General features: G+C 43.1%; 1 protein-coding gene across 19 annotated transcripts in view; it reads left to right on the top strand.

The window, feature by feature from the left end:
* RASSF7 (Ras association domain family member 7) overlaps positions 1 to 20,383 on the top strand; it is a 113,215-nt gene extending 92,832 nt beyond the window's left edge. For 6 of the 19 annotated variants that reach the window (XM_083757270.1, XM_083757263.1, XM_083757269.1 and 3 more), the window contains 5 exons: positions 5,202 to 5,352; positions 8,736 to 9,634; positions 12,196 to 12,364; positions 14,691 to 14,798; positions 17,310 to 17,411. In XM_083757270.1, coding sequence (XP_083613396.1) covers positions 5,250 to 5,352; positions 8,736 to 9,634; positions 12,196 to 12,364; positions 14,691 to 14,798; positions 17,310 to 17,341 — 1,311 coding nt within the window. In that variant the 5' untranslated portion in view covers positions 5,202 to 5,249 and the 3' untranslated portion in view covers positions 17,342 to 17,411. Of the gene's footprint in view, positions 1 to 5,201; positions 5,353 to 8,735; positions 9,635 to 12,195; positions 12,385 to 14,690 lie in introns of all 19 variants that reach the window. The other 13 variants (XR_014568537.1, XR_014568538.1, XR_014568539.1 and 10 more) reach the window with 6 other exon arrangements.
* The last annotated feature ends 1,209 nt before the right edge of the window (positions 20,384 to 21,592 follow it).

Here is a 21,592-nt window from a genome sequence, read left to right as displayed (position 1 = left end):
CACTTCATATAATGTCAACCTCTTTAACAGCTGGCGTGCTTATGGCGCCACTGATGCCAATCCGTAATGCAGCCCGAGGCAGCATTTAAGTCTACCAATCCCAGGAAATTTTAAATGTTTTGTCACATTTCTGTGATAGAGTTTAAGCTGGGCCATTTTGCAAAGAATGCTATATTTCCCCTAAGAGTGGCAAGTAGTATTTCTCTTGCCTGGAGAGTCTGCAAGTGAATAAGGTGGTGCGGTTCTTCACTGATGTTGCATGCTTGCTGCTATGAATAAGACAGATACACAAAGAAGCATTTTTCAACAATAAGCAGTTTTACATGCTGAACCATCTAAATTGCCTTACAACTAAATATCAGAAAGAACTTTCCCTCAGGAGGTTATGGACTCTCCTTCATTGGAAGTTTTGAAGCAAAATGTTGAACGGCCATCTGTCATGGATGCTTTAGCTGAGATTCCTGGATTGCATTATGGGCTGTTAGGGGAGGGGTGGTATCTTTGGTGGGGCATATATCGTGCTTCTTCTGGGTAGTTCGTCCACCATTGGTCCCTGTGATCAGCTGTTATCTGTGGCTCCTAGAAGCTGTCAATCTGCAACAGTGGCCACACCCCCAGGTAACGGTTTTGACCAGGTGAGGGTAGCCAATGGGTCTTGATCCCTTGGTATGTTAGGGACTTTTCTATCCCCTGCATGTGAAGACAGACTCCAGCAGATTAAACGGATGAGACCCAATAGTGGGTCCAGTGGTCAAGAAGGTGGTTTCTGCAAGCGCTGCACAGGGAAGTGAGGGGCAGATGGGGCTCGTCAACCTGGGAAGGTAGCCTGCCTAAGAGAAGGAAAACTCTGATCCTAAACCTCCACTGCCTTGTGGCTATACTCATTCATGGCAGCAAATCCTGGGGAACAATCTGTACCCACTGCCTTGTGGAACATCTTCGGGAGAAGAAAAGGCTAAGAAGCAAACCTTACACAAATCTGGAGTGGAGTCCCTAAGGTGGTTAGACGATGTCTTGTATGCCTCCTTCCGGCAACTCCTGCAGCCAAGTTGGTGCCAAACATATTGCTCTGCTTTCCTTTGGATCACATTAGCGAGGCAGCCCAGGACCTCCATATACACTGTCGATGCTCGCAACCCAGAGGGGTCACTTCAGTGCTGCAAACACAGCAAAAACAACATGGGACTAGATGACCCATGGGGTCCCTTCCAAATATACAGTTCTATGGTTCTGTGATTCTATGATTCTATGTGTTTTGTTGGAAAAGTCCAGATAAGTGAGCTGCCTTCAAGCACAGTGCTCTTAAAACAGTAACCTGGTAGAAAACAAAATTATCAAAGACCTAAAATCTTAAAATTCCAACATAAGAAGTTTCCAGGACTAGGACTTGAGTTTCAAAAAGAAATAGCTGTGATGAATTGATGGAGGTTTAGAGAAATGTGAACTGGTTCCTTCTTTTTGTAGCATGTTTTTATACATAACACAACAACTAGAGATACAGTAATCAAATAAAGTTTATTGATTAGGGGCCATTTGCACAACTCTCTTAGACCTTGGCAGATGTCTGCAAGTCATCCCATGATGACTTCAGTCATGTTGAGCCATGCTGAGCCAGTTGTGTTTGTGCCAGCTGCTGCTATGTGCTGAATTTTAGACCAGGATTGGGTTTTGACATGCCATCATGAACAATAAATTATGAATAATCAATCCCTTTCAAGTCCTTCTAGTAATTTGGTATTTAACTCTGCGATACAAGCACTTAATATGAACTGAAGCTACTTTCAATATTTATAACAGAGCATGTACCAAGATCAAACAATATCAGTTCAATATTACTGATGGAAATATTTCTAAGTTACATCTGTTTCTGGAACAGGATCAATCACTTCAGCATCTGTGTTGCATTTGCTTCCTGGATTGTTTTTTAATCTGATGAAGAAATAATGGCCGCTTTCCACACAGGCAATTGGATTGAATGGAAATCCCCATTAGTGACTAAAACATCCTTGTTGAGAAATCATAATTTATTTTCACTTTTTTTTTTACGGATGCAGGCAGAGAAACTGACATAAAATGTATTCTTTTATATTAAAATGATTTCCGCCCTTTTCATCTGATACTTTCTACTCAAAGGTGCAGCACTAAATGCAGATTAGATGTGTCTGTTTTGTTCTCCTGGCCTGCTGAGATTGGAAAATACCTGCACCTGGAAGAGGTGGAGGGACAGAGAATGAAATAGCAACTGTTAGAAAAGATGAGCCAGTCAGAATGGCAGCTGAAGCTTGCAGGGGTGTGGAACGGGGAAGACAGGGGAAATGGAGCCTATTTGTATGTCCTATCTAAATAGTATAAATGCAGTACAGTATACGTGCCTTTTTTCTTGCCTTGTTGTATCTGGCTTGCCTTGCTGCTTTTGTCATCTGGAGTTTGCATGTACCATTTGTCTCCCAGCCACACTGCTGGATTTAGCCCCTAGCCCCACCCTTTAATATGCAGGAGTTTTCATCTGTGAAATGTTGGCAGGGATATGTTTATACTGGAAATCTCTACCAAAAAAAAAAAAAAAAAATAGTTCAATAATTACTGCATATAAGCATTACACTTTTAAAAACAGAACATTCCTGAAATGTTTAGTTTACATATTTGTGGAAAACCGAGATGTGAAAACATATGCCTGCTTCATGTTTTGCTTGAAACTCTCTAGCAATTTGTTGCCAATGTGGATGGGCTATACTTTTAGGGTTTTCAGTCTGATGATAGTAGCAGGTGCTGAGCACACGTTCTTTGGTCCAGTGGTGGAGCGCCAGTGGTGGAGCACTGGGACACAGAGATGTATCATGGCTTGGATTGAGCGACCCTACCTGATCCTACCTACCCATACCCATTGCTCTAGAAGCAGATAGCCAAGCCAAGACCCTGGTGGGTTGAGGTTAATTGCTGTGTGTCCCACTGCACTGAATCTTTGCTTGGGGCCAGCCCTCTTATTAGGTAGAGTGAGGCAACCACCTCAGACAACATGCTGGGGAACAGCAATGAGGTTGCATGGCACTGTGTGCCATGCAACTTCCCCTTTGCCCTACCAAAGTTAGGTCTCTGCCTTCAAGTATGGTAGAGGGCACTGTATATTACTAGTGGTGAAGTCATATTCAATTGCCAGACTCATTGAGTTCTGAATGTGGACTATCAGGGAGTTGTCACGCCCCCCCCCCATCTGCCCCATGCAGCAAAAGGTGACAAGCTCCCAACAATTAGCAGTCCCAGAGATTCTTGTGTAAGAGAAGAGCCCCAGCGTGGGTTGTGGTATAATTTTAAAATTAAAATACGTTTTATTTTCATGACTCATGAGAATGTATGTATGAAATGGGGTTGTGCTGGGCTGAAAAAAAAGTTATGGTTGATCCTCCTTTTCTCATATTCTTTTGTTCTACTATTCTGTGCAACAACACCTGAAATGGTTAATGTTTTTCTCTTAGCACTATAAGGAGAACTCCATGTAAATCTTAGGTGTGAGTTGAGAAATCTGAAATGCACCACTAACAATGTCAAAACTAACCTGCTCTTTGGCATGTTGTAGTGATATTATGGGGTGGGTGTTCTTTTCTTTTCCTTTTTCCGGGTGATGTACTTTTGCACTTCACTCTGGCTGGGAGAAAAGAACATTTTTCAGGTGTGGCACTGTCAGCCAAAGGTGACTTTGTAAGAAGGGCTGGAATCCAAGAGGCTGATATCCAGCCAGTAAGCCACAACCCTTCATTCTTTTCATAGTTCTGGTAGGCAGCTGATTAACACCAGATTAGCACTGTTTAATATTTAACTTGCAGCATTCTTGTTCTCTGGTATCTGGGCTGCTGAAGCATTGCCAGCTGCGTTCTTCAGGCTTGTTGCACACCACTAAAAAATGAGGAAATGTGACTTGCAGAGACTTTGGGTTAAACATACAAACATACAATTTCCAAAATGCTTTTAAAATAAAATAGCTTGTTCTCTGACTTACCCAAATGTTAATATTCATCTCCATTTAAGTTTCATGTCAGAAATACAACAGTAAATGTAGTTATCCTCTGATTTATCCGGAATCCTGATAAACAGAACTATGCTTCTCTAAAGACTTAAGTGATGTATCTTGAATAACTCTGAAAAGACTTCATCATGTTGATGAAGTGAGAAGTAGAAGGAACAGGAGCTGATTAATGTGTGTGCAGCATACCACTTCAGTCAGGCAATTTTTGAAAAGGGCAAAGCAATTTTCACTAATCTCTTAGCCGGTTAGCCTAACCTATTATCTCCAGGAACCTGTTTTAGTCCATTAATGACACATGGCCTAATGCAGATCTGTATTTCTATTCATATGATTCAAACTGTATGACCTCGCTGCTTTATATGCTGCGGCTTATCATATGATTGCAGACTTTGCTTATCTGAATACTGTATTAGCTAAAGCAGATAGAAGGTGAATTTACTATACGCATATGTTTGTACGATTTCTTATGGATGCTCTGGTAGCAGTTCTACCCTCTTGTGTCCCGCACAGTCTTAAACTGAGCACCATCTCTGATCTCATCTAGGTTTTCTCGTGCTGGTTGGCTACATCTAGGCAATGTGTTAGGATTGTTGTTGCAATGCCAAGCTCAACAACATTTGTGTCCAGATTTTCACTTTTTGAAATATGGCAACCCTGTTATAAAACAGAACTATGCTTTAGACTCCTGTTATTCTTCATTCATGCAAGCTACCCCATACAGTCCATCTTTGGAAACTCAAGCAGAAACATGAACAGGATAAACTGTAGTTAGCTACATAAATTTATTGGTTTCTGAAGTTCGTGATTAGCAGGGGGCTATTGCTGACCTATCTGGAGTGGTGAAATGTCACATCTGCATTCTGAATTGTCCTGTCCTAACTGTCGTATTTCATTTTGGATAGATGGGATAGATGATCTCGGAAGCTGTGAAACTGAAAAAAGGGGGGGGGGGAATTGTTTGCCATTTCTTTTTGAGCCAGAAGCTTTTTCTAAGAAAACCTAGAACCGTCTGTTGGAGCAGATGGGCTAGAAATTGGAGAGGTGGGAAGAAGAGGTATAGACACCTCAGAACTTCCTTGAATGTCAGCCAATTAGCATTTTTGCTCTTGGAGCAATCTGGAGCAAGAAAATGAAATCAGACAGCAAGCTTAAACTCCTCTTTCTTTAAACATCTTTGCAGGGAAGACCTACTGCAATGATCCAGAAAGTTTAATCTACTGTTTTGGTGATGGAGCTAAAGGTCTGGGTGGATGGTGTCCAGCGGGTTGTATGCGGTGTCTCCGAACAGACCACATGCCAGGAGGTTGTCATAGCATTGGCACGTGCCATTGGTAAGTAATCGTTACACTTGCTTGGTCTAAAAGTAAGCTTGCAGTTTAATCCTTTACAAGTTTCATTGGAAGCAAGATCAAATGAAGTTAATGGAGCTTATGCTAATAAGGATGGCCATTGTTTTGTAATACATGGGAGATACATGAATGTTGCCATGTTTGATATGCATAGCTTCCAGCTACCTTTTTTGTCACTACGTTCATTTTTTTTTATAGAAGGGATATTACAAAGCTTTGTGTGAAAATCATTTGTGTGTCTGGGCATACAGGTAGGCTTGTTTCCCAGATTTATGCTGAAAAAATAAACCTTCCCTCCATTTTCCCCACTCACTCCTTCCCTCTTGTATTTTTGCATTATTTTTTTTGACTTCTAAGCACTCTTGGGTTCATTTGGGGAAGCTAGTGGGCTTGGTGGATGGGGGGAGGAAGAAATACAGGTAAAGGGGGATTGGACACAAGTTTGCACTGGGGTAAGGAGAAAATAGGGACAGACAGCTGGCTCCACTACAATCACTAATGAAGCTAATAAAGCGCTTCATATTGTCACTGCTTATACATTGTTCAGCAAACTCGCACTTCCAAAAACCACATTTGCTGAACTAATGCAGGTGTAGAAGAGGCTTTTGGGTGGTGAGGGGGTTGATTAAGAGTAGCTTACCCCTTCTGGCCACTTCTCCACTGCCAATTCCTCCTAAGCAGCCTCCACCTGAAATGGGCTTACTCAGTGGTAGGCAACCTAAGGCCCGGGGGCCGGATGCGGCCCAATCGCCTTCTCAATCTGGCCAATGGACGGTCCGGGAATCAGCGTGTTTTTACATGAGTAGAATGTGTCCTTTTATTTAAAATGCATCTCTGAGTTATTTGTGGGACATAGGAATTCGTTCATTCCCCCCCCCCCAAAAAAAATATAGTCTGGCCCACCACAAGGTCTGAGGGATAGTGGACTGGCCCACGGCTGAAAAAGGTTGCTGACCCCTGGCACTTACTTCTAATTCTGGGGAGCGGGGAGTTGCACTGCAGGAGCATATAACAAATAAAAACTGTCAGAGAATACATGGAAGGGGGAAATGAGTTGGAGGGAGATTTGAAGAGCCAGTCTCTCATATGGGTACTCCCTTGCAAATTCCTGCTCTTTCTTAACTTTCCCTATAACTCAGTGCAAAGAAGAGAAATCTCTGCCTTTTCCTGAAATGTTCTGCATGTGCCTGAGGAATTTATGAAATGTGAGTGAGTGTGTGTGCATGTGCAAGTTGCTAGTGAGGACAAATGCTATCTGATGCCCCTTTCCCTCAAATTATAGTTGGGTTGCTATTTCTGCATAGTAGGATGTTCTGCATTTCATTTATCCTCATACGTCTTTTTAAGTCCTTTGTGAGACAATTGGCTTTCAATTCCCATAACACATTTTCCCGAGTAGATAATGAGTGATGCACTAAAGTAGTGATTGGGCAGCTCTGGTGTTTGTTCATGAAGCCTTCTGCCATATACAAGAAGCTTGGGTATTGTTTGTCACCTCCCACGTTCAGCAGTCATACTGCATTTCACATGGTCAGAGCACAACCTTAATTTACATTTGCAACATACAAGGATGACTCAGAGCCTGCATGTTTGTTTTCCCCTTAACTGTTTTCTGGGCAGATCAGTACTCAGGCTTACGCTGTGTTTTCTGATGTGGAAATGTGCTAGGAACAGCAAGTGAAGCTTGTATTAGCCTCCACTTTTGCCCTTTAACTAGATTTAGGGGTACTTGTGTCCTGACTCTGCAAGATAGGGTTTCAGTTTCAGCTTATGTAAGTACTCCATGAGCTGGTAAGGAATCATCAGGGCTTTTAAGGCAAAAACCTTGTGGGCTAGCAGCTTATTGACTCACTACTGGAAGCTGTTGGAGCTCACAAAATCTTGCTAATGATAACTTTGCCTAAAAGGGTTTAGGTTCCTGCATTAAAATGCTCCCAAGAACTGCAGCCAGAAAAAATGTTAATGGAATTTGAAATAAATCTTCCAAAGTCATTCCAGATACTAAGTGTGTGCATTAAAATGTTAGATTGTGGAGAGGAGAGGAGGCCTTGGGAGGCAGGCAATATAGCAAGTGTGGGAGAAGATAAAGAACCCTTTCTGGTTCCCCCCCAAAAATGTATAACAAATGACAAAACTAACAGTGAAATAAACAGCTAAAGGTCTCACACTGAATTATTTGCAAATACCCTGAGCAAGGATGGTCAGGGAGTTCCAACTAGATAGAATCCACAGATATGATGCTCCTCAACATAAAGCATCTCTCCAAAAACCCTTCTGAGAATTTGGTGGTTACATTCCCTCAATGGATTAATAAATGGTATGAGTAGGAACCAAACAGTGTCAGAACACCTCTGGTTGAGACTGACCCTTTGCCTACCTGACAGCATGGGTTAACTTCTCAGATAGCGCTAAGCACTAAATTGGGCTGCACCAATTGTCCAAGGAAAAGTCTGAAGAAGATTTCCAGCCACCTGGTGTCATCAGCCTGTCAGCTGCCAGGAGAAAACTAATTGCTTCCTTGCCTGGGGACCTATTGACAGGGTCAAAGAGGAGGACTTGTGGAACTGGTTGTTTCATGATTTTTGAAAGGTGATCAAACACAGGGTATGGGATTCAGTGTTGCGGTAAAAGGGCTTTGAAATGGGGAATGAGGTCCATTCACATAGCACCCCACTGTTCTGGGGTTTTCTCCAACCCTCCAGAGTGAAGAAGTGAGGCTCGGCCACTTAGCCGAATCCTGCCCACACTCCCCAAAAGGCACATCTTCCCCATCACTCCCAAAGGAGTCTATTTTAGCAAGAGGTTTAAGCATGTTGCTAGCTTGTCATGTGTGGAAATGATCCTCAAAGCCTAGCTCAGGGTACAAATGGAGGCGGAACTGCTGCATTTGGAATGCTTCCTACTTCCTCCCCTAGTGGGTGTAAACATTGAGGTGTAAATGATAAAGTTCATGCCTAACCTTGAGTTATAAGAAGATAAATTGGTGTGAATGTCCAAGCTACCTTCTAAACCAGAACTGCTTTCTGATGGAGCAGTAGGGTAAAACTAGTTCTCAAGGATAGAATTTCCATGTTAAATGTTGAGCTAAAAACATGTGGCCCAACTTGGAATGGGAGCTGCGTGGGCTGAGGGTCACTGGCAAGACTGCCTATTGTTTAAGTTGTTGACAGATCTATCAGTTTTTATAAATGATCAGCATCCACCCACCCCAAAAACATCTAGCCTTCTGGTGTAATGGACTTGTCCTTGTGAGAGGGATATTAGGGTGGAATGTGAGTGTGATGCAGCTAGAACGGGGCAGGAAGGGTTATTGGTGTTTCTGTAGTGAAGAAATGCTCCCCACTTACGCCTGTTCCTCTTCTCAGGTCAAACAGGTCGCTATGTTCTCATCCAAAGACTACGTGAGAAAGAGAGGCAGCTTCTCCCACATGAATGCCCTGTGGAGTCCATGGCCAAGTGCGGACAGTATGCCAATGACGTGCAGTTCATATTGCAGCGCACGGGCCCCAGCCTCACCGAGAGACCTTCTTCAGACAGTGCTCCCCAGGTACCCGAGAGGACGTTTGTCAGGGCTAGCCTGCCCATCAAACCCAGGCTGGTCGGCACAGAAGTGCCCAGGCCCAGGCAGCCCAAAAAATCCTTAACCTTCAACCTGGGCCCTATGGCCTCCAGTGACCTGCTTGCCAAGAACAAGCTGAAGCAACACAAGAAGGACAGCGTGGGCTGGAGGGAAGGTGCTAGTGGGGGTCTGCTTTCCAAGGAGGAACTGTTCAAGACCATACTGCACCAACAGGAGCATCTCTACTCCCTGGAGATGCAGGGGGATGCCTTGGAAATGGACCTCCGGCACTGGGAACACAACAGAGGCTCCTGCCAGGAGGACGAGATCCTGCACCTGGAGCAGCTGATTCGGCAAAACGAGAGTGAGCTGGGTGAGGAAGGCTTTTGGCAGAGTGAACTGCGCTCAGAGAAGGAGTGCGAAAGGGAGCGCCAGGAGAAAGTCCACACCCTGCGGGCTACCATGGAGGAGTACACGCAAAAAATACACGAGCTTATGGTGAAAACGGAGGCCTTGGAGAGAGAAATTCAGTGGGAGATTTCCAAGAGGGCCAAGGAAGCCCCGAGGCAGAGCCCGAGTGAACTAGAAGAAATGGCAGCTAAAATGAAAAGGGATCTGGAAGCTAAGGCCAAGCAGAGTGCCCACCTGGAGAGCAGCCTGGAAACTGTGGCAAAGGCCTTGGAGGAAGCAGAGCAAAGCCTTCAGGTATGTATGCACTTCACAATAATGTTCTTTTTCTGAGGGGATCCCTAGATGGGTGGTTGCATTCCATGATGCATGATTGCATACCCATGTTTTTAGGCCTCTAAATGTTTTTCAGAATGCAGTTGAGCATTGTTTTTACTTGTTTTGCAATTTAAATTACTTGGGCGCAGAATAAGGATCAGTTAATAGTATATCTGTTAGACTAGGATACTAGGTCTAGTTGCAAAAAAAAGTACATCCCCATAAGACAAAATGCTACAGGAAATCTGTGTTGGGATCTCCTTTGCAGCCTTGGACTTCCTTAGAATTCTACCCTTCCAGGCGTTTAGCAGTAGATTAGGTGAGTTCTGGAATCTTAATAGAATGTGTAGCTGTTACATCAACCAAATGGAAATGATCTTGCACAATGTTGTATGTTCTGAGATGGGGCACTAAGCTCTTGGTTGTTTCTGTTGAACTTAGTTGAGGACTCTTCCCATGAGGATTATCATGTGGTTTAGCTGGGATGGAACGAGGGAGATTAGCATCTTGCAAGATCATCAAACCCAAAGGAATTAAAGCTGTTCTGTGCCCGAATTGATAGAATGGGCCTAATAAAGTTATACTGCAACTCTTGCAGACATGAATTGAACCTGGTTATGAGGTGTGCAGTCCTTCAGGCATAGTACTGTGATGTGTTGGTTTACATAGGAATTATATTTGTGGGCATTTGTGTGCACACACTTTGAGTGTGCAAAATGGTCATTTGCATGTAATCTAACCCTGAAAGCATCCTACAGTAAAAGGAACATTGCTTTGGAACAAATGTAGAAATAAAACCATTAAATAATGGTAACGGCTACTTGTTTGCCAACATCAAACCAGCTACCACTGTATTTGTAGAGTAATCCCCAAACTCCATACCCTCCAAGTGTCCCTATTTTCTAGGGACGTCGCTGATTTAGAGAAGCTGTCCCAGTTTCTGATTTGATCCCGGAATGTCCTGCTTTTCCTTAGGACGTCCCTATTTTCATTGGAGAAAGGTTGGAGGGTATGAAGTTATCCAACCCCTGAGCCGTCTGAAGGCAATCCTGTATTGGGAAGGGTTTTTAAAATGTTTAATGTTGTATTTTGTTTTTATATATGTTTGAAGCCACCCAAAGCAGCTGGGGGCAACCCAGTGAGATGTATGGGGTATAAATAGTATAATTTATCATTATTTATCATTATCCCTATTTTCATTAGAGAAATGATGGAGGGTATGCAAACTGTGCACCAAGCACACTACTGTGTGGTAAAAATAATAATATTTGAAATAAAAATTAGTCGTCTGTGAGCCCAAAGCAGAACCAGCCTGCTGTATCCCTGCATGAATCACTTCTCTGATTTTTCCTGCTTGCACTGCAGGCATGTCATTCAATACATCAGGTGTGTTTCACCCAGCTTAGTCACTTCCGTTGCAGCAGCAGCAACACAAGCAGAATTATTTGCCTTTGGAGGAGGGAAGCTCAGAACTGTGATTTTGCTCAGGAACATTGCCGGGGAAAGCAAAGTACTGTATCCTCGTGTTTGCTTCTAGTTTAATTTAGCTATTAGAAATCTGTGTTTGAAGGTGTTATAGCAACATGTTAATTATGTGCATCTTCAAAACACAGGCAGCTGTTGCTTCTTTTCTGTTCTTTGCTTTAAGCAGCAGTAATAGTCCCGAGTCTTCTCCTGGTTCTTGTTTAATTGTTGCCTAGACGTTGGTGCCATCTTATGGCCAAGTAGAGGAAATTCTGTGTACTGTACTGTACTTTTTTTTCTTTTGCCTCTGTCAGACTCTGATTATAAGGACATGATCGTGTATGGGTTTGTGGGGGACCCATTAAAATAATTCCAAACTGTAAGAATAATAATAGGCCCATGCACATCTGTGGGTTTGTTTCTCCTGGCTGCAGGCAGGGCACAATGAAGTGGGAGCAATTAAGCAGCACGCTCACTGTCTGAGAGCTAAATAAATAGACTACCGTAACATACAAGAGCCATTACGAGAATCAGATAGATTGTTTGTCTGCAGGTCTGTGCTTTTCTCAGTCTATGCTCAGTCTTTATAGCACGGTCAGAATACAAGGGTTATCTTGCTCTTATGTTTCAGTCTCCATCTTCAGCCACATTTAGAAGGAAGAGAAAATATTGTCATTCTGTTAGCAAAGAGGAAAATGGGCCACCTGAGTGGGGTGGGGGTGTGCTTGAGATTGTTTGGGGTTAGATGCTTTGCTAGCAAGTTGTCTAGAACTGGTGGATAGATCTTCAGTTGCACCCCAACACCCACCACAAAGACCCACACCAGATTGCCAGCAGATGCTGACTTCATGATAAAGAAGCTTTTGGAATGTGTAAGCATCCAGGAATGAATATCTAGCCACCTACCATATTATTCCTGTCAGCTCATGTAGTTTCTGGTAGATTTCTGCTAATGGTCAAGAAGCAGAGAGAAGCGAGCTGGAGGAGGCTGGGGTGGGATCAGAAGCCCTTCTTCTGCAGCTTCATATCTCAGATGAAGATAAGTTCACTCTGCCTGTTCCTCCTATATCTTGCAGGCCCAGAACCAAGAGCTGGAGGAGCTAAATAAGGAGCTGAGGCAGTGTAACTTGCAGCAGTTCATCCAGCAGACAGGAGCCATGGTGACTTCCCCACAGCCCAGATCAGAAGCGGAACCCCAGCTGGATGAAACCAGCTCTGAGCTGCTGGCTCACCAGAGAACCGGAGGTTGGAACACAAGTCAAAGGGTGGGCAAAGTTGGGGGGAGAGGGGAGGCAGGAGACCTCACTTTAGTTGAGGCCTCCTACTGTGCTTCCTCTCATGTAAGCTGGTAGGGAATGTCAATATCCCCAGTTTTCTGGCCTCTAGTTGTGACATCAGCAAACAATCAGCAACCCATGGAAATGCATTGGTGTGGCTTTCTTTGAAGCCTCCCTTTAAAATTATCTGGCTGGAGAAACAAATGGACAGCAGATACAACTTATCCATAAATCTATACTGCAGTAGCAGGGAATAGCAGTTGGGGTGGGGGGAGAAGGTGGATAGGTTTCTGGGCATCTGCCTGAACTCTGCTGTATGGATCTTGCATCCAAACACTGTGCTAGGTAGAGCTTCCTCTGAAAATATACCTAAAAATGAATGTGAAGAAAAACTGGAAGTTCAAAGTGGGACATTTAGCACAACTATTTAAGAAAGGAAAAAGTCAATTTCTGATTGTTGAACTTGCTCCATGTTAAACTCTGGATTCCCACATATTACAAGAAGTGCAACACAGCTTAAACAGGGTAGATGTCTAAAAGCATTTATATAGATTTTGAATTTGCCTTGTGTGGTAAGGTAGCATCAAGCCGTTAAGCACTACAAAGGTCCACAACTACAGCAGTGATGGTGTCAACTGAAATATGGTCCCCTTCCCACTTATTCAAGAATATTTCCTTTAACATAGTATCTGGGTGGGCAGCCTCCGGGAAATGGTCTGGACTAGAGGTCTGTTCTGCTAGTTGCCTATCTCAGCTTCAGGGGGAAAACAACACAGAGTATTGTGACATCTTAAATGCTACAGATTTACGCTTTCATGGGCAGAGAGAGGGGTTCTACTGAGATCTGGCATTCTCAAAGCCCAGCATCCTATGGTATTTTAGCTAGCTAGCCCAGTCTTTGAAGATATGTTAGCCTTCCCATAACTTTGCAGCCGCTGCATACAGGCCAGCCTAAATGAGAAACTAACTGGATGATATTCAACACTTGCCCTCCTCCAGGCAGCCTCATTGACTCTAATGGACATTACCAACTTAGGTTCATTAATTTCAGTGGGTCTATTCTGAGTAAGACTTAGCTGAATACAGCTCATTTTTTTGGGGGGGGGGGGACCCACCTGTGCGGAAGCTCTTGCTGTGGAATGTGGACAGCAATTGCAGCAGTGTAGTTCCCTGGGTCTGTCTTGGCATGACCTGCACAATGCAGCACCACCTCAGGTATAAATTTTTCTAGTTTCCAAGAAAAATCTTGAAGTTGACAGCGTGCATGTATGGAACAGGCTTGGGTGTTGTTGTTTTTCTTTTTGCACCAATACACAATTATTACTGATTTTTCACACTGATGTGGTGTCAGAATAAGGTGTGGCCTTCCACAAAATCAATCAATGGCAAATGCTGGTGCCTGCCTGCCTGCCTGGTCACAGAAATTGGGTCCACTAGTACTCCACGATCGATAGTGATTTATCCAGCCAGAGAAAGCTGAATTGGGATGAAATAGCAGAGATACCAACTGCAAATGTGGGTTAGAAGTGGCAGCACAGGACGCATGTTGGGCACCACTGATGAGGGGGAAGGGTGCCTTAAAAAGTCTGAGATCCTTTGCCAGAAGAAAGCATATTGCCACATACCAATTAAGCAGCTTTAAAGTTTACCATAATGGTGGGGTGTTTTTTTTTTGGGGGGGGGGGAGACAACAGTCTGTTGTTTAGTTATGTGGTAAGCAGTGTTTCCATGGCTGCATAGCCAGCCAAATCAGCAGAAGCAGACCATGGTAATGCTGTAGCGTGAGTTTATGCAAACATTGGTTGTTGTTGTTTGTTTGTACAGAGTATAAGAGAGAAGGTATCTGCCCTGAGCAGCTTGCTATCTGAAATTCATCACAGAGGAAAGGGAGGGAGGGATAAACAGGGAAGCAATACTCAGTTGCATATGTTCAGATTCATTGCCATGTACTGGACAGGAAAGGGAACTTGAATCACATGGCCATCTCTTGACCTCTTAACTCTGGTTAACGAATTGGGAGCATTGTGTGTACTTACAGTGTACTGATTATGCTACAAATGGGGCAGGGTGGTGGTGGTGGTGGAGAACAAAACCAAAGGTGTAACTCCAGTGCATTGCATAAAGTCCAGTTACATATATATACCCAAAGTTCAGAAACCCAAAGAATGTAAGGAGGTATGACTCCAGAAAGGCTGAGCTTAAGGAAATGTGTATTGAAGTGCTGCTCCTGAAAATTCAGGCTATTTTGTTGTACTTTTGGATAACTGAACTGTCACCGTGATTATTTTCCCTAGATCTACTTGAGCCCAGCACAGATTCACCTCCCCGAGCCACAGCCAAGCAGTTCCTCGGCAATCCACGAAACCTTCAGAACCCCCTGGTGTCCAGCTTGAACCCTGAGGGTGTGTATGTTTGAACTGCCCTAAGCCTCTTGTGTGCTGAAAACCTGGTCTTGTCAAGCAGTCCTCCAGACATCCTAATCTTGCTATAGTGGGGGGCAGCTTTCATCTGCAAGGAGGTGGCTGTTACTACAAACTCTTCTTCTACTCCTCAGTTTTTCTCTCCTGCCTTCTGTGCTCCTCCTCCTCCTCTCTCCCTGCTCCCTGAATCAGCAGCTAGTAGCTTGGTTGTTTTGCAGGGGGTACCCATAAACTGTAGCATGTTGGGGCCAGCAGTAACCAAAGAGAAGGGAAGAGAAGCTGAGGGTGGGAGTAAGCAGAGAATAACAGGAAGTTATGCCTGCCATATGACATGATAGGCTTGGGCCAAGACTGCTCCACTGTGCAGTGGCTGAGAGATCAATAGACACTCACCAGTAACAGTCTGATCGCTTGCAGGATGGCATTTTGTCTCGGAGCAGTTGCTTTAGCTACACAGTGCAGTATTGCTTACTCAGCTGAGGATGTTTGCTAGTTCAAGCCTATTTAAAACTTCACTAGCAAAGACAAAAGCCCTGCATATGCAATTCGCTTGTCCTTCACCCAAGGTCATTCTGCCAAATTCCTTTAATGTCTCATATTTTAGTTAGCAGCTTAGATTCCTAAAGAGTTGATTGCAAGGGGATCTTTTCTCTTTTATAAACTCTTACAGAATGTGTGGCTGGATATCCCTGATGGATTAATTGCACCCCTTTCTTCATCCACCATTGTTAGTTTCATTTGACAAATGTAAATTTTAATCCCGTATGCTGAGGATATGAAATATCTTGCTTCAAAGTGCACCAGAACTGGTCTGTACAATTTTAAAATGCTAGTCTGTACTTGCTGTCCAGCAGTGAGTTCTACCCTGCATTCTGCATGGATCGGCTGTGTGATCGAGTTCCCCGCATATGACGTCAGGACCAGAAGTTCCCATTCCTTGTTTTAATAAGACACAGTTTTAGCTTCCTGGTTTAGCTGGTCAGTTGAAGCCATTTCCTGGGTTATGGCTGTTGTTGCATGCTGACAGCTTCTAAGAGCCACAGGTGAGCACATGAGTACATGTTGGGAACCAAAGGTGAACAAATTACCCTGGAAGGAGCATGATGTGTCCCCCACCGGAGCTACCCCTCCCCTAATGCCCCACAGACCCCAGCCCAGGATCTTCATGCACACTGCCCAGACTTGTGCCCTAGGGAGGTCACTTTGGTGCTGCTATTGCAGTGGTTTGACTTCACCCCCAGAGGTGCACTCCATTGTCTCTCAAGACAGGTGGATGCCAAGAACTATTTTAGCTCTGAAGGAAACAAATGGTAATTTTAGACAGCCTGGCTGAAAACCAGCACAAAGTATAAGGTTGCCACTCACATCCTGTGAAGTGGTGTCATATGAGAGAGAGGGAGAGAGACAGAGACAGACAGACAGAACATTTAGTGTTTTGTAATGCAATCCGTGTATTCCACAGTGTTGTCCCTATGGACCTTAGTCAAAGCAACTTTGAGTCACAGCAAGGCAAGTAATGCAGTATGTCCACGTTGTCTTTCCAGACCAGTTTTTAAACCCTTGAATGGTGATGCTGGTGAAGATATCACTTTGTGGGAATTAGGACCCAACCCATGGAATAATAGTTTGGTGATCTAATTGGCCAATGATGATGGGCCCAATATCCAGTTTGAACGTTTTTATCTATGCAAATAGATTTATATCTTGTTAACTTGTCCTGGGCAGGTCCCATTTGTTTGAGTGGGTTCTCTTTTTAAAAAGGATTCCTGTGGAATGCTCCACTAGAGTGTGGTGGTGGTCCTCATCCCAGCAACCTTCACTTTGTGGGCAACCTTCTTGACTGAGTCTATAGAGAGGGTTAAAATTAAAAGCCGGATCAGAAGTTATTTCAGAAGCGATCTAGGTGCAGTTTTTGGGGCTTTAAATTATCTTGACTATAGCTTGCAGTTCCCTCCCACCCCCATAACCATTTTTGATGGCTATGGAATCTTAGTCTTATCACAACAAAGAGCTAGGAATCCTTTACAGTTATAGCATCACAACAGCCTTTCTATCTATTTTCTTGGCTGTGCTATATTAAATCAGAGTTGGTTTTCTCAAGCTGGTATTCTGTTCTTGGAGAGTTCTGCATATTTTAATGGTGAGAATGGCTTCTGAGAATGCTGATACTTTGCTTTGAATATCGGAGCAAATGATCATGAAATTCTCTGTTGACTTAAACTAATTTTCTATGCTTATGGTACAGATTAGGTGGGCTTTCCCATTTTGTGATACTACAGTAAGGTACACCTCTGAAATTTTCTTGTGTGATCATTTCAATTTGATCATGCTTTCATGAAGAATCTGTCGCTATTTATGTTTGAATCTGCAATTGCATGGAATAGCATATCCTCCCTCCCCACCCCTGCCTTCCTCTCTGTCTTCGTCTTCTGGTTTATCAAACACTAAGCCATCATAATGGGGTCACTTCATTTATTTTTATATGTCTTGCAGTCATGTCAGCAAAGCAGAGCATCTGGAGGTAAAAAGGCCAGCCAAGGAGGACTGATTGCCTTGCGAGTATAACTGTATAGAAATAAAACCCTATTTCATGTATTTGACTTTTTATCATGAATGGATGGATATAGAAGGTTGTGCAAAATATTTTTACAGACTTTTTAAAAAAAGAACTTAACGCATTGGAAGAAACAGACCGGTTGTATTTTTTATCACTACTACCCTGTTTGTTATCATTTAAAATGAAGATGCTGTTTGTGGCTTCTCTGAAAATTTATATAACCTTTCTATTTCAAAACTTCATCACACAAGAGGACTAAATGGCAGCTGCCCTGGAAGGGTGTGAAACCTGCTGGAGACAAAACTATCCAGAGTATATACTCACGAGTCCTCTGTGTCCATTCAGAAGGTTATACCGCAAGCTACTACCATACAGTGAAAGGGTATTTTATCAGCCAGACGTCTTTACTGGACTGAACCAACGCACTATAGTGCTGCCACGTGTGCATGATAGCAGTTTTTACCTTGTATGTTTGGTATTTTGTGAAGATGCACATCTTGCTTTCTTTTTTAAGTTGGAATGGGATAAACAAACTGTTCTATTCTTGGTGAACATATAAAGATGAAGAAATGTTGCCCTGAGACAGAATTTGTGGCCATCAACAGGTCCCTTTCATACTAAGGACCTTTCAGATCTGGTAAAATGGGATTCAGGTGCTAGCAGTATCTTGCCATTTGTGCCTCGTGCCAAGTATTGCACCATCCACTATTACACAAAGAGAATCGACTCTCTTTATCCTGTCCAGGTATATTTCTCTGCCTAGTTTGGTGAAGGAATGTATAGTAGTCCTCTGTTCTAAACTGTTCCAAGGCCCATATGGCAAAACTAAACTTTTCCAAGCGGGTTTTCCCAGATTTTTTCCAATTGTTGATAACTGTGAAATTACTCCAGTGGGGACTGCAAACTAAGAGAGTTCTCCTTTGTTGTTGAGTGGCCAATTCCTGGGTTTGTGTATCTTGATATTTCTCCTTTGCAAAGTAGCTTCTGCAAGGCTGCTTTTTTGTGTTGCATATGAGATCAGCCCAATGCTGCTCTTCAAATGACTTACCTGTAGTGGCCTCTGCTTTGGCAAAAGCCTCTATGTCGTCCGGAGAGAACACACATTGTAAGCTCAAGGTTCGATTAAGTGTGGCTTAAGATGCTCAAGGCATCTGCTATAAATTAAAAAATGAGAACCCTAGGTCTATACCCCTTTTCACATTTATGCCAGTGCCCCACATCTCCTGTACATTGGCCTCTGCTTGTTGTGGGCCTTATCAGATGGGTGTGGAGTCCCTGTTCAAGGATTTTGAGGGCAGGGAGGAGGGAAACGCAAAGCAGTAGTGGCAGTAATGAGTTTATCTTTCCCTTACAATTCACAACAGGAATTTCCTTTCAAGTTACATTACACAGGACATGCTGTTGAGCTTAATCTGGGGAAAGTAGAAAACTCTGTGTGTGTGTGTGTGTGTGTGTGTGTGAGAGAGAGAGAGAGAGAGAGAGAGAGAGAGAGAGAGAGGGTGAGAGGTGAGAGTGCAGGAGAGCATGTATTGATGTACGTTAATATATGCATGCTTGCATGTGTGTGTGTGTCAGATTGCCAATGTAAAAATTGGCATTCTGGTTGCTGAAAGGGGAAAGATTCTTCCCACCCGCATCTCCCACACTCTTAGTTAGTAGCTTCTTGCATTGTTAGTTAATATGACTTGGTTGGGTGATCAGAGTAGACTGTGAAGCATTAACTTCAATATGGGCATGCAGTATGTTGCTGTAATTTAACTGCTTTTTTTAAACACTCTCTTTATCTAAGACTTCTTTAAAAATAAAAATGGGAGACTTTATACAAGTTAGAATGCCGCTCCCCCTGCCCCCAATACATCCCTGGAGAAGCTTCATACATGAAGTGGCATTTTCACATCATGTTGATGCTGGTTATTCAGAATCCTAAGAAAAGAAAGGATAGCTTCAGAACTGCTATGTTGAACACCTTCCCTTTATGAGGCTGATCATATACTACTGCAAATAATCAGCCGAAGCATGTAAAGTTATGTGGAAGAAACCCACCTTGTTAAATATTCAGCCTACTAGGTGGGACCTCAGAGGTCTGATAGAACAATTCCCAATATAATGTAGTCTTCTGTTTTACTATCTTCTTAATTACTTGGACATGGATGGAATGCTATCATTTCTCCATTTGCAACTTAAGCTGCACCCATAAAGCTTCTGTCCTGCATAAGTTCAAAATTAAGAACAAAAAATGCAGAGACATTCCTTAGATTCAGTGGTGAAAGGTGCAGCCAATAAAAATAACCCTATCTTCTTACAAACTAGTTGGAAAATACTTTCAACATTTTTAAAACCCTTGTTGTTTTGGTGCTTACATTTTAAAAAGAGAGCTGTTGCTCATTTTTTTACCAGGTCTGAGTGGAACCAGTAATGAATTTTTACTAACACTTTTATGTTGCAAACCCAAGTTGCTTCCAAACACATTCCACATTTTCTAGGACAGTAGCACCGAACATCCTAGACTGTTGCATTGATGGAACCAGATAGAACCCCTTTCATTTGTATAGGTTTGAGTCTATTTAACATACATTAATTTGGTCTTCAAATAAAAAAAGGATAAACTTTTAACTCCAATTTTCAAAGTGTGTGATGGAAGCTGCTTTTTAACAGCCGTGTATTGGAGTATGATGGAGAGAATGAAATAACAATTATTGGTAGCATTACTTGCTGAACTCTTTATTTGGCCAGTTAAGGTGCATCTTTTGTGTATTTATAATGTCCAAAGCTGATGTGCATTCTCACTGTGAAACCAAGAGAGGCAAATTGGCATGGGAGGGTTGAATGGATGTTTGAGTGGGAGGCTGTGAATGGCTCTGGGAGCCCTGATCTTGTTTTAAAATGTCTTTTGTGTATTATATAAGAAATATGACTTGTTTTCTGATTAGGAAAAAAAATCCTTGTATGAATGTATATCCCATGCACTGGCATTGTCTGGTTTCAAATTGTAATAAAATTCCTGAAAATATTTTGCTCTAAGGTGTGTCTTTGCGTACCAAAGAGAGTTCCCCACCCTTGTTCCTGGGCGATGACTCCACCTGAATGTCACAACCAGCCCATCCACACATTTCATTATAGCTCTGAGCTGGAAATGCAGTGGAGGAGTAAGATATCATTGCAGCACTGCCACTTGCAGAATGGCCTGCGTCCAACAATCCCTATCAGCATGAGTGGTGATCACACTGCCATGTGGCATCTATTAACACAATTGCAGGTGGGTTAGAAAAGAATGAAAGTAGAACACTCCTCTTGTTGGGGTGGCTTACCTTCCCCAGTCTAAAAAAATATATGATAAAATTCGGGTGCCGGTTAAGATCTTGGGATGAGAAGCAAGATTTTAGATCTAGATGAATTGCAAAAACAAAACACATTGTGGTTACTTTTACAAACCTCATAGCTGTAGCACTTTTCAGGTCAGTCACTCCCAGAGCCTCATCTCCTTTTAGCACAAGGATGGTGATGTGTCTCTAACACATAGATGCCTCTACAGTATGCAGAAACAAGGGTGTTGGCCAGAAATGTAGGCACAGCTGTTGGCTTGTTTAGTAGTCCATGTAGGTTGCCACCTTTACCCCAAAATACCTTACTGCTCAAGAATATGTAGAATAGTTGTAGCTATCTAGAGCAGGGGTCAGCAAACATTTTCAGCAGGGGGGTGGTCCACTGTCCCTCAGATCTTGTGGGGGGGCTGGACTATTTTTTTGGGGGGATGAATGGATTCCTACGTCCCACAAATAACCCAGAGATGCATTTTAAATAAAAGGACACATTCTACTCATGTAAAAACATGCTGATTCCTGGACCATCCAAAGGACGGATTTAGAAGGCAATTGGGCCAGATCTGACCGCCGGGCCTTTATTTGCCTACCCATGATCTATTCTAGAGTGATGAAAATGCAGGCTGTACGTTCTCAAAGGTACTCTTGCTTGCTTTAGATGTTTCCGTCTCAGAGTTCCGCCTCTGGGCTTATACTGTCAAGAACCCTGGTTCAGATTAGGTCCTATCAGCTGTATTGCAGTGCAGAGAAGGCAATGTGATCTTATCTGACACCATTCTGTGTTCTAAGAGACAGCAGGCCATTTGAATCAACATTGGTTCACCCTGCTCAAATACAGATGCTGTGTTTAACTGCATTCCCACTAAACAACCTCCCTGTTCTGCAGGCTCCTCCTGCAG

Source organism: Podarcis gaigeae (genome assembly GCF_964106915.1).
Source record: "Podarcis gaigeae genome assembly, chromosome: 1".
Taxonomy (NCBI): Eukaryota; Metazoa; Chordata; class Lepidosauria; order Squamata; family Lacertidae; genus Podarcis; species Podarcis gaigeae.
This window is presented reverse-complemented; position numbering and strand designations above follow the sequence as displayed.